This window comes from Dipteris shenzhenensis, chromosome 13 (genome assembly GCF_047967505.1).
Source record: "Dipteris shenzhenensis isolate YYH24624 ecotype China chromosome 13, Dip_SZ_1.0, whole genome shotgun sequence".
Classification (NCBI taxonomy): Eukaryota; Viridiplantae; Streptophyta; class Polypodiopsida; order Gleicheniales; family Dipteridaceae; genus Dipteris; species Dipteris shenzhenensis.
Window position 1 is genome coordinate 20384332 of NC_141608.1, and position 13051 is coordinate 20397382.

General features: G+C 44.2%; 1 protein-coding gene across 5 annotated transcripts in view; it reads right to left on the minus strand.

Annotated features, from left to right (window-relative positions):
* The window catches only part of LOC147895143 (glycine-rich protein), a 118000-nt gene that overhangs the window by 72162 nt on the left and 32787 nt on the right, over window positions 1-13051 (minus strand). For all 5 annotated transcript variants that reach the window (XM_087383713.1, XM_087383712.1, XM_087383708.1 and 2 more), the window contains 3 exons: window positions 11259-11413; window positions 10585-10763; window positions 10385-10450 (listed from right to left, as the gene is read on the minus strand). In XM_087383713.1, the coding sequence (XP_087239839.1) occupies window positions 10385-10450; window positions 10585-10763; window positions 11259-11358 (345 nt within the window). In that variant the 5' untranslated portion in view covers window positions 11359-11413. The remainder of the gene's footprint in view (window positions 1-10384; window positions 10451-10584; window positions 10764-11258; window positions 11414-13051) is intronic.

Here is a 13051-nt window from a genome sequence, read left to right on the forward strand (position 1 = left end):
TGAGTGATCAACTCTTGACATGAGGAGAAGAACTATGAAGTCAAAAACCTATGAGGGCAAAGGAGAACCCCAATGATACAATCTACCACACTCCCACAAAATTGTGGCCCTAGTATGTGTATCTGGTGCAAGCAAGATGGCACCTTTCTAAAAGTCTAGGATGTTTGCCTGCATTTCCCTTAACCTTGCATTACACACCCCAAGTAGCATTAGACTAACCTTTAACGGGTTGAAGTATTGGATTTTGATTGTGGTAATGTGTAGGTCCAAGAAGGGTGCAAAAATAGCCCTAAAGTCAAGGGAAAGCGCCAAAAGCAGGACCTACGAGGCAAAAAGCACTCGGAGGACGTGGCGCCCACCCCACAGGGCTAAAAGCTAGCAAAACAGCCTAAAAGCCAAGGATCTAACTCAGAATGCATACAAATCGGCTTTTAGAAGCTCCAGAAAGCTAAAAGTGTAAAAACTCCAACTTTTTGAGAAAGAAAGCCTGATCTAGGCTTAGGAAAGCTAGCCTCAGCTCTTTAGAAAGCTCTACTTGGTCAAGCCTATAAACGAAGAGCCCCTGAGCTCCAGAAAAGAGGAGAGTTGTACTCAGCCCAAGCTCTTGTGAGCTCCAGTTGTACAAAAGTCTATTCTATTGCAATAAAGACCTTCGGGGGGGTCCAGCCCTTTTTCTGGGCCCTAGTGCTATATATTGTTTCTTTCCCTCACCTCCTTGCACTCTTTCTTGAAGGCACATGAGCTCCCATAGCCTCACCAAGCTCAGCCAGTGAATTCCAGCACCTACTCTGCATCCCTAGACTATTGCGACTAGTTCTAGAGCTTCCATGTCATATGGCGATTGCAGCCCAGGCTTCCTATGATATAGGAATAGCAACTCAAGGAGCTAGGTTGCCACTTTCCTTAGTGGCAACGGTCCCAGAACAAGAAGCCATCCCCAGAAAGAGTCCCAAGGATTTGACAAGGCTTCAGAAAGAGGTAGTTCAGCCACAAGGCGAACCGGTATGAGGCGTCCTATTGAACCAGATGAAGATCTTGATGAGCCGTTCGTGTTGGGAAGAATCAAGGAGCTCCAGTCTTTGAAGCAGATTCCACGTTTTCGACACTTGTCTGAAGAAGAAAGAGAAAAGGATGTTCCTCCTCAAGAAGAACAAGAAGTTGCTCAAAACATCTCCCCTGCTTCGAGAGGATCTACCAGACTAAGCTTTGCCTCGGGAAACGATCCAGATGTTCCCCTACAGTTCGGAGAGAGAGAAGTCCCAAGCCCCTCAAAAAGCAGAAAAAGAAGCATCGACGAAGATCTCCCAGTTCTAGCCCCTCCTCTTGCAGTTCTTCTTCCTCATCTTCTTACTCCTCATCCAGTTCTTCCTCTTCTTCCCCATCCCAAGAGCGCTCTTCATCTGAGCGTAAGAGCCGAAGATCCAGATCAAGAAGAAGAGATTTCAAAGAAGGAGGCAAGTCTGTTAAATTTACCACTTTTGATGGTAAATTTGGGGTAAGCGACAAGACCCTGAATTTTATTCGTCAATTTGACATTGCTTTTCAAACAAGGCATTACTATTGATAAGGAAAAAAAAGGAAAGACGACCAGGAATTATGTACTTCACCACGTCAAATAGCTGAGACTTCATAGGGATCAGCTGCAATGTGGGCTCATAGATGATGAGCTTATGAACCAGGATCCAGAGCATGTGTCTTTGTATTAGGCACCGAGACAAACCCCCACAAAAACTGACAAAACATGGATCACACAGACTCAAAGAGAGCCAAAAGACTACACAGCCCGAAACAGATAAACTTAAAACTGAACTTCCCCCCAAAACTCAAAGAACAGTCATCCTCAAAATACTATGAACCCACAGCCCACACTCCTAAGCTTCCATCAAGGACAACAGCACGTAACTCTCCCCAAAGCTGCAGTCAACGACCCAAGAGTGAAAGGGACTGGCAAACCAGATCGCATCAACCATCTCTGCATTACAAATCCACTTCCAGCGTATGTATTCTTCTCCTGCCCACAGAGTACTCCACGCTCATACTTCACGTCGCCAACAATCCTTCAGATGATTTAAACCAGCCCATACATTCCTCGTATCAGCTCACGTGCAAACGACGATGGTCCTGCCTGTAAGGTAGCCTTGCTCAGCCAACTACGAACAGATCGCTATCTTTGGAGATCTTCAGCGCCAAGGTCTCCTCGGCATCGCCGGGCACTTCATAGCTTCACCTCGTCATGAATCCTTCACACCATCAGCAGTACCTCTGACCAGCAGCCTCCTCCACGACTCTCCAACTTCCTTGTAGAGATCCCCCAGCCAGGTCCTGAAGCTCCCAGTCCGTGAGCTTCATGCCATCTCTCTCCACGCAGCCGCCCCCACCATCCCGAGCTCACGTCTTTCCTACGAGCTCACTGTTGCGGCCGCCTTCACCAAGCTCCTTTGAGAATTACCACACTGTCGCGTACCCCCAGCCAAAGGCCTCTCCTTCTCTATCATCCAGAGCGCAGTAGTAACAACGTTTCTCTCCTACACAAAAGAGTTCCCCCACGCCTGCAATCGAGTCGCCTCCCCTCCTCCTCCCAGAAGCCACCATCATGTTTTTTTCTTCGAATAACCACCACGTTTCCCAACTCCTAGCTGCCACCTCGCCTTTAGAAGCTTCTCCGTCATCCTCATGTAGCCACGTACATGCATGCTTCTTTGATATAGGCCACGTCACCTTTGCCTTTTTTTTACCACTCTCCCATTAAAAAAATGCAAATATCCCCCCAAGGCACATTAAATGCACATTTTGGACCTTTAGTCACACAATTCCCACACACATTAGCATGCACATTAAAGCTTACATGCACCCCTGTACACACACATGAAAAGCCCCTTGACATGGACACTAGAACATATCAAATTCCTGTAACATGCAAGTGCACATTGACTCGGGAAAATATTAAAAAACCCTTCATGACTTAGCTTTACATGACCCCAAAAACATTTCACTTGACCACACACTGGACACCCTTGCTCTGGAAGTCTGGTACAACCACATTGCATTTCATCATTTCCCATGAAGTCCCTGCAAAACATACTTTATTGTCTTAAAAAACTATACATCAGTCCATCATGCTTGTGAAAGAAAAATCCACAAATGCCAAAAGCCCACACCTACCCTAGATGTGTACAACTATGTGCCTACCCACAGCTATATACAGTGCTCAAAAACTTGATACAGGTTTTGTCGTATCACCGTGAAAGGTCAAAGTTAAATATTGTGAGCTTGCATCTCACAAACAATGCACTTGCATGGTGGGGAGCACTTCTATTGACAGATGATGCCCCCAAGACATGGAAAAGCTTCAAAAAGGAGTTTTTTGAGCAATTCCTGCCAAAGAATTTCTATGATGATGTGCACAACGCTTGGGAGAGTGTGACCATGACAGCCACAGATATTGTTCAGTCCTACAATCAGAAGTTCTTTTTCGCCTATCTCCAAATCAGGCCTTTCAAAGACATTTCAAAAAAGTCTAAGCTTCGCAAGTACCAAGCTGGTTTGCAGCCCCATATTCGGACTCAAGTGAGCATTGAGCGCAAGACAAAGTTACGAGACCTAATGCATTAAGCCATCATAGTTGAAGCAATGAAGGCGGATTTGTTGCAGTTCTTGGCTGCCTCTGAAGGCAAGGATGGAGACACCACCAAAAGAAATACAGCCCCGACAATTCCAGGGCAGAAACAGCCCCTATTTCAGAAGCCGAGGGGTTTCTTCAAGCCCTATAAAGGGAAGTCAAAGTTTACTCCAGAGCAGATCGATACCTTTCGAAAGGAGGGTAAGTGTTTCCACTGTGGAAAAGAAGGACATATGGCTGCCCAGTGCCCCAAAAAGCCTCTGGGTTTTAGGGAGCAGAAAACGCCAAAAGAACCGCCAAAGCCCACGGCCGGAGGAATCCCAGATATGTTGGGGAGAACAACAGAACCAGAAGATCGAGAGCTTTGCCTCACTTGGGGTAAAGTAAAGGACCAGAATGTGTTGATCCTTTTTTATCCAAGAGTTACAGACAATTTTATCTCGAAAGATCTAGCTCTGAGGCTAGGAATCAAGACCGAAGAATTGGGATTATCCCTAGATGCGGAGCATGTTTTTAAAGGGGATCCAGTCAAAGTCACTCCTTTGATTGGAAAGCTCAGAATTCAAGTATAGGATTATGTGGACCACGAGGAGTTTTATGTTTCACCCCTCAAGCATTATGATGCTATATTGGGTATGCCGTGGTTCCACAAAAAAGAGGTGCACATTGATATCAAAGCAAGAACTCTCAGCCTCAAGCACCAGGATAAGGAGCACAAGATTTTGGCCAAAGGAAGAGGCGAGACAATTCCAATTGTATCCAATATTTCCATTTCTAAAGTAATAAAATCTGCAATTTCTGCATACATGGTTTTTCTCAAAGAGAGAGAGGATGAACCTCAAGTGGAAGTAAGTTTTGTGGATTTAAAAAAAATTCAGTTTCTAGAAACTTTCAAAGATTGCCTTTCAAATTCTCTTCCAGAAGAGCTTCCTCCAGAGCGGCCAAAAGATCATATCATAGAGCTCCTTCCAGGCAGCACGCCTCTGAACCACCCGCCTTATCGAGTGAGCACAGCCCAGACCAAGGAAATCATGGCTCAGGTACAAGATTTGCTCTCTAAAGGGCTTATCAAGCCCAGCTCCTCACTCTTTTGTTCTCCCGTGCTCTGAGTCCAAAAGAAGGACAGCTCCTACCATATGTGTGTGGATTACAGAGCTATTAACAAGATGACGGTTAAGAACGGGTTTCCAATTCCACGCATAGATGATATCTTGGACAAATTAAAAAAGGCTACGATTTTCAGTTGTATTGACTTGAAGAGTGGGTACCACTAGATAAGGATTCATCCTCAAGATGTGCATAAGACAGCTTTCCGGACCACTTTCGGGCTTTATGAGTTTTTGGTGATGCCCTTTGGGTTAACCAATGCCCCATCCACTTTCAATCGTATGATGGACAAGGCCTTCAGACCTTACAGGCACTTTACAAGTACATTCTTTGATGACATCTTAGTCTTTTCAAAGACGGAGGAGGAGCATAAAGAGCATTTGGCCACCATGTTCCAAAAACTCAGAAATCATAAGCTCTACATCAATGCTAAAAAGAATGAATTCTTTCTGGATGAGATTTACTATCTTGGAGAAATAATTTCCAAGGAAGGGATTCGGATGGATCCAGCCAAGATAAAAGCTATTCAAGAATGGCCAAAACTCACCTCGGTACATGAAGTACGCAACTTTCTTGTTCTTTGCTCCTAATACCATTCATGTGCTAGCTCTTATCTTGTAGTTCTCCCTTGTCAGTACTCCCTCTATTAAGAACCCTCCTCTTCCTAGTGGGTATTCCCTATATAAACCACTCAGCTCTTCAACCTCAACAATGTATCAAAGGACTAGGCTCCTCTCCTCACTCCCTCCACCCTACTCTCTCCACAACACACCCTCTCTCAACACACATACACATTCGAATGGACAAACGAAGTGTCACAATGCAAAATGTCATGTAAAAGAGAGGTACAATGTGAAGGAAAGCAGCTGATATAGCAACCCCCTTGCATGATTTGACCAAGAAATCGGTAGTCTTCAGGTGGGGAGAATGGCAAAGGACAGCCTTCAACACTCTCAAAGAAAAGCTAGCGACCAAGCTGACTCTTATTGTTCCAAATCTGCACAAACAGTTTGATGTGGACTGCGATGCATGTAGAGAGTGTGTGGGAGCTGTCCTCCACCAAGAAGGGCGAGTCATAGCTTATGAAAGCAAGAGGCTGCATGATGCAGAGAGACATTTGGGAGTTTATGAAAAAGAGATGCTAGGGGTTATCCATGCCTTAGCGATTTGGAAGCATTATCTTATTGGAGCTGATTTTATAGTCAAGACAGACCATCAAAGCCTCGGGTATTTCTTGACGCAGACAAAGATCTCCGAAAAGAAGATGAAATGGGCAAATTTCTTGTCCATGTTTCAATTTCAGATTGTCTACACTCTAGGAGCTCAGAACACGGTAGCAGATGCCTTATCCAGAACGCCCAAAGTGAATAATGTTACCATAGCATATCATCAAGATCTGGAGGTCATGAAAGAGCTATATTTACATGATCCATATTTCGAAGAACATCTTGCAAGGGGAATCATCCAGTCAGTAATCATTAAAGGATGGTTTTCTCATGAAAGATGATCATTTGGGTGTGACCCAAGACACGCGAGCCAAAGTTTTGGAAGAATGTCATGCTCCTCCTTATGCAGGGCATCAAGGTATTTTGTCTACTACACATGCCATTGAGACATATTTCTTTTGGCCAGGGATGTGGAAAGACATTCACAAGTTTGTAACTAAATGTCTTACGTGCCAAAAGGTAAAGTATGATAGGCACAAGACCCCAGGACTTCTCATGCCGCTGCCCATACCGTAGGGACCATGGGAAAGCATCGCCATGGATTTCATCCTTAATCTTCCTAGATCCAGATACGGGAATGATGGAATATGGACCATCATTGACAGGTTCAGCAAGCAAGCCCATTTCATTCCAGTAAAAAAAACTATTAAGGCAGACCACATGGCCAGAATGTGTTTGGCACAGATCTTCAAGCACCATGGGATGCCTAAGTCGATTGTTAGTGATCGAGACCCCAGGATGACTAGTTTATTCTGGAGAGCATTATTTGATAATATGGGGACGAAGCTGGACTTTTCATCTTCTTTTCATCCTCAGTCAGACGGAAAAAGTGAGAACGCCAAATCCACGGTATTGGATCTTCTCAAGTGTTATGCATCCGAGCAGAAAGTCAAATGGGAAAAGTTTCTTCCACTCGTAGGGTTTGCAAACAATTATACCATTCATAGCTCCGCAAGAAAAGCCCCATTCAAGGACGAGATATTTGCAGCCGACCAGTATCTCCGAGACTTAGATACAGCTTTCTCTCAAGTACGGGCAACGATTGAAAGATCTCAACAAAAGCAAAAGAAGGCAACAGACAAGCACCGGAGGGAGATGAATCTCCAAGGAGACTGGGTCTTACTAGAGTTTGAAAAAGCACGACTCAGAAAGATTAAAGGAAAAGAGAAAGTATACCCAAAGTTGTCTCCTAGGTGTTATGGACCATTCAGAGTTAGTGAGGCCATAAATGAAGTCGCTTTTCGACTAGAGCTGCCTGAGACTTGGAAGATTCACAATGCTCTTCATGTGAGTCTTCTAAAGAAGTATCAAGGACCACAACCTATAGAAGCAGTTCAAGAAGAGCCACCAGAGGTAGAAGAGATGGAGGAGATCCTCCAACCTGAACAGATAGTGTATCATACAGAGAAGAAAGGACCGAGAGGCAGGGTTATCCGTAAATACCTTGTCAAGTTTAAAAATTATTCGGCACTTTATGCCAAGTGGGTCGATGAGGAATTCTTTACAAAATATCCTCAGCTTCTACAGTTGTATCAAGAAGCTTTTCAATTGAGGACAATTGTTTAGAAGCCGAGGGGATGTCACCATTTGGGACTTCTCCTAAGAAAATAAAGGAATAATTCTTGATTTTGGCAAAAGAAAGTTGAAGTGGTTAACTAAGAATAAGTATTGTTGTTTTACGTTTGTGTTACATTGGTAAAAGAGAACTGTAGGGATGCCCACAAGGGACTAGAAACAGTCCAAGAACTAGAATGCATGCATTAGACTAACCTTTAACGGGTTAAAGTGTTGGATTTTGATTGTGGTAATGTGTATGTCCAAGAAGGGTGCAAAAAGAGCCCTAAAGTCAAGGGAAAGCGCCAAAAAGCGGGACCTACGAGGCAAAAAGCACTCAGAGGAGGTGGCGCCCACATATGGAGGGCCCCACAGGGCTGAAGCCAACGAAACAGCCTAAAAGTCAAGGAACTGGCTCAGAAAGCATGTGAAACAGCTTTTAGAAGCGCCAGAAAGCTAAAAGTGTAAAAGCTCCAGCTTTTTGAGGAAGAAAGCCTGATCTAGGCTTAGGAAAGCTAGCCCCAGCTGTTTAGAAAGCTTTGTTTTCGGGTTGGGGCCAAGCCTATAAAAGGAGATCCCCTGAGCTCTAGAAAAGAGGACAGTTGTACTCAGCCCAAGCTCTTGTGAGCTCCAGTTGTACAAAAGTCTATTCTATTGCAATAAAGACCTTCGGATAGGTCCAGCCCTTTTTCTTGGCCCTAGTGCTGTGTATTGTTTCTTTCCCTCACCTCCTTGCACTCTTCTTTGAAGATGCATGAGCTCCCATAGCCTCATCAAGCTCAGCCAGTGAATTCCAGCGCCTACTCTGCATCCCTAGACTATTGCGATTAGTTCTAGAGCTTCCCTGTCATATGGCTATTGCAGCTTAGGCTTCCTGTGTGCACCCCAAATTGCTGCGATCTGTCCCATAGCCTCTCCAAGTGCTTCAATTCCATGCCAGAAGACCTTTCTTGCTGCGATCTAAGTTGCTGGCTGGGTGCTATGCCTGGAAGTGTCCACAAACCATTCCTAGAGTGCCAAGGATCAATTGCGATTTGATTGGGAAGGTGTTCCCTTGCTGCCTTTTGCAGTCCAGCCAGCCCATAGCTCCCTGAGTTGCTGGAATATTATTGTAAAGATGGACTTCGAGGTCTAGTTTCAGTTTCACAGGTACAATCTGCAGAGTCGGCAGTACAGCCATACAATCTGGAAGCAGCAACAGAACAGTTGCAGTACGCGGCCGCAGGGTGTCGGGCCAGTGGAAGTATGCTGCATGGCAGACTCGACCCGTAGCAGCAGAATGCAGTATGTAATCGGATACAGCAGAAGAAGGTTGGGGCAGAAGAAAGGACCAGATGAGGTCGGCAGAGGACAAGATGTTCAGCAAGAGGCTCATTCAGTCGGCCTATTTAGGCCCGGGTGATCTGGGTCAGCAGACTAGTAGTCTCAGAGGGCCTAGTGCCCTATAACCAGACTCCCTTGGGGGGGCATTCAAAAGTTCAGACTGCAGGAGCTTTGGACCTTCCAGGAGCTCACACAGAGGCAGATCTTCCCCAAGTGTAGATGAGCCATAGTGTGGAGCAAGGAGGGTGAGCAGAGGACTCACCTAGAGGAGATGCTGAAGCATGTATGAGGCATTCGGTAATCTAGGAGAAACCTATAGCAGGAGGGCCACCAAACCCAGCCTGAGTTTGGTACCTTACCTCAGTGTATGTTTACTGCAGGTGTTGGTACAGATTTGACAGGTTTTGTACATGGTTTGTACAGGTTTACAAGTTTTCACAGGTTTTGTACATGGTTTTGGCATCTATATATGAGATTGTTTTTGTCTGTACATCTGTGTTTACTTTCTCCATATCAGATGTGTTTCTTTCTATACATGCACATGAAGTGAGATGGTGACCTTGTGTGATCTCTCCCCTATCTCTATTCTGCTGCATAGGAGGTGGCTGCAGCAAGTGACTCTACTCTCTGACATGCTCTCTAAGCCATTGATTTGGATTTCTCTACGTAGCCTGCAAGATCCTTCCTAGAAAAGGTCTCATCGAATTGCCTGGTGAGTCCCGCCGCCATTCAAAGAAGCAATAATCACAGCTTTGATGGTCTCGTGGGCCGTGTGTCCCTATTTCGTGAAAGGAGGGGGCCTCTGGTCTTGGATGATGACTCTCTGTCTCAACCACTACTCATTTACCCTTTGTTCGTGCATCCATGATGTTGTTGAGCCCTTTCTTTGTTCCACCTGCATGTCCGATTGACAGACACTCCCTTGCAGGGAAATCCTGTTTGTCAATACCATCTACCTTGTGCTTGTATCTCTAAGCTTGGCAATAAAGGGCTTTTTCAGTTGATACAGGCTCAATCATACATGAACTTTCTCGCTGTGTCTAGAGGGCTAGTTTCATCCTTTGTTCCCAAGAATTTGTAGTTAAGAATCTTATACGTCTTTGTCTTTCCTCCTCAAAGATAGCCTGAATGCTCTCTGCAAGCTCTTTAGAAGACAACTCGAAAGACATCTAAGAAGAGGAAGAGAAAACCACTTTGTAACCAACACTACACTTACCTTCTCATTAATATCAGCCACAAGCTTCCAAGTAGCAAACAAGTCCCAAAAACCTGGAGCCCGTCCATGCATGAGTTCTCTTTTAGAGACTTCAAATGGAAAGTGGAAAGTGGAGTAAGTCATTCTATGACCTCTGGGTCAGCTCCTCCCTTGGCAAATTATCCCCATGTTAGAGGAGAGAAGAAAGTCAAGGGCTTGGAAATTTATCATCACATGGATTAGAAAGTCGACTTTAGCAGAAGATTAATGACATGATTGAAAAACAATATATAAAATTTGTGGAAATATCCAACAAGATCCTTTTCTCCTTTCAGTTGAGCTTTGGCATAATACACATACCAGACATCTATCGTCGTAGTAAACGTTGCCATCAGCAGTGCGACTAAAAGAAGCAATCTCACATGGCTGCCTTCGAGTTATACCGGAAACCAAAAGAAGATCCTAAATTTAGTGAGCCACATCAAATCACACCATCTGAAATTCGTGAAACTTCAATCTTGAGATTTCTCCTAACAGAAATAGAATCAGTTATTCAATACCTCTTGAAAAGGTGGACACTTATGAGATAATGTTTCTTGATTGTTGCCAACCTTCATCTCAGCTACAAGGCGTTCATCTACCCCTCGTCGACCTCCCTGCCTACCTGTATGCCAAACAGGTCGACCAGAATTCCCCCTGAAGCCTTGATTCCCAGATGGCCACATTGGTGGTGGAAGCACTGCATCACAAATGCCACAGTATCAAGCAATAGCATATAACTTATTTCAACCCACTTTGATCTTAAGAAGGATATGCAGGAGAGCATTACAATAATCTGAGATTGTCTTTATCACCGATACACCTAAAGTATAGATGAAACATCAGCCCCGAAAAAAAACAAAAACGTTTTTACACAACACGCCCTGCCTGCAACATCTTCCAGAACTGCTTCGTCCCCTTGAGTATGCGATAAGGGTTAGCATATAGCTTCACCTTTTGTGCCACAAAAGGTGCTCTCTCAATGGGTTGCTGTGCAATGGTGTAGGTACTTAACATTTTATCCTTAAAAAGCATCTTAAAGCACCTCATTAAGGGTAAGATATAAAAATCAAGATTCCATGTTCAAAAACCAATCATATATTTTTCCCTGCAAATACTGTTGGCATCTGTAGGCTCCATTCGAATTCATGATGTGTCGGCATTTAACTCGGTCTCTTAATGAATTTGTACTGACCTGGAGGAGCAAGAGGGCTAAATGCTCGACAGCGCGTATAGTCATCATTGCCAATTCCAAATAGATCGTCCTCATCGTACTCTTCTTGATAGTGTGCCATGATGTAGAAACCTCCTTCCCGAATTCAAAAGAATAAATCCCACCAGCCTGCACACCTGCTCACATCAAAAATCACTGTGTAAATACCAGTAAAGAGGTCCTCCACCTTTACTATTATAAACTTTGAATTGTCCATAATAACAACGAAACATGTCAACGGACTAAAATTGCCACCATGTCTACAAAAAGTCCTAAAATGTCTAGAAATCCGTAAGCCCGCATATGCACATGTTTGAGTGTGCCGGCACATTCATGTATTCATATTTCTCTCTCTCTATTCTCCTCTCGTGTACCTTGCATAATTTTTTGGGCTTCTATTTGCAGAATTGCATATACTCTATTCTTGTAAAGGAATATATTTTATTACTATGCTGTAGAATCGCATATATCATAATCTTGTAAAGGAACATATGTTGTTTGTAGCTGGCAAAGGATAAAGGACTGTTCAAGATAGAGAAAGAAAGACGGAAAGATTTATTAATGTCTATACGAAAATCAACATTACAGTGCAACCCCCCTGAGGAAACTAGAGTTATCTATCATGTGTCAAAGGAAATATTGATAGAACGACTAAGAAACAACATCAATGAGAAGGAACTCCAAGCGTCTAGAGTAAATCCTGTCATTCCTATCCTATCCTTTGTCAGTCATGAGTAGTCTCAGCTCCGCATGGGCACGGTTGGGGTCCCATCCATGTTCCAAGATCTACCACCGGCATTCTCAACTCCTCTATAGGGTGTACTCATGGAAAATGTGAGGCGGCCTCACGCCAAGACGCCACAATGACAGTGTCTGGAATGGGATGGGTGCTCACGGGACCTATGTGTTCTACCTAGCGTGTGTGACCTCTTGTTCTCTAGGGCCTTGGTGAGTCTCAAGAGTCTAGACCTCAATTGGGTAACCTCATGTATGAAGAGTGCATAGATAACCGATGACTTTGCTCATATATGTTTATCCATGGTGGGTGGAAAGGCAATAGTACCTCCAAATCTCATAATACCTATGCATCTCATCAAGACATGCCTGTTGGTCTCCACCTCATGTGTATCAAAAAGAGTACAAAGCCTCAGATCTCTATGATGCCATGTGGCCATGTGGTTGCAATCACACGGCTTGCCTCGATCCAAAACCAATGGGACGAGTCCTAAGGTGGATCTATAATTATATGGGAAGGTGGATCTGTAGGTATCTTGGTGCCTAGATGAAACCTGCTTAGCTCAAGTGGAGGAAATGTTCTTTGTAGAAGGCCATCTTTGGTCGCATGTGTCTATTTGGGTGACGGATGTATACTTGCAATAGATCGTCCCCGATGATTTTGATGAGTTTCTTGAGTGTTAGACACAAGAAAGGGGCATCTAGTGACTACTGCTATGGTGGTAAATGATCGATAGACATGTCCTACAACTGTATACTCGTGCATACCAACACTCCTCTTCCTAAGCTACAAGCTACATAGATGACGAGAGGACCCTCCTGCTGCTCTCTATTGACTTGCATCTGTCCAACCGAACTATCTAACTTGGTCCAAACAAACAATGACCTAGAGTGAGGTTTCTGTGAAAAGAGGTCTTACTGCAAACTTTGCTAGGATAATGTCATATGGAGTACGTCTCTTTCCTCGATTCATACTGACCTATAGCCTCTCAAACCAGTCCATTCATCTCCTTTGAGGTCTATTTTCCAAAAGCACCTGC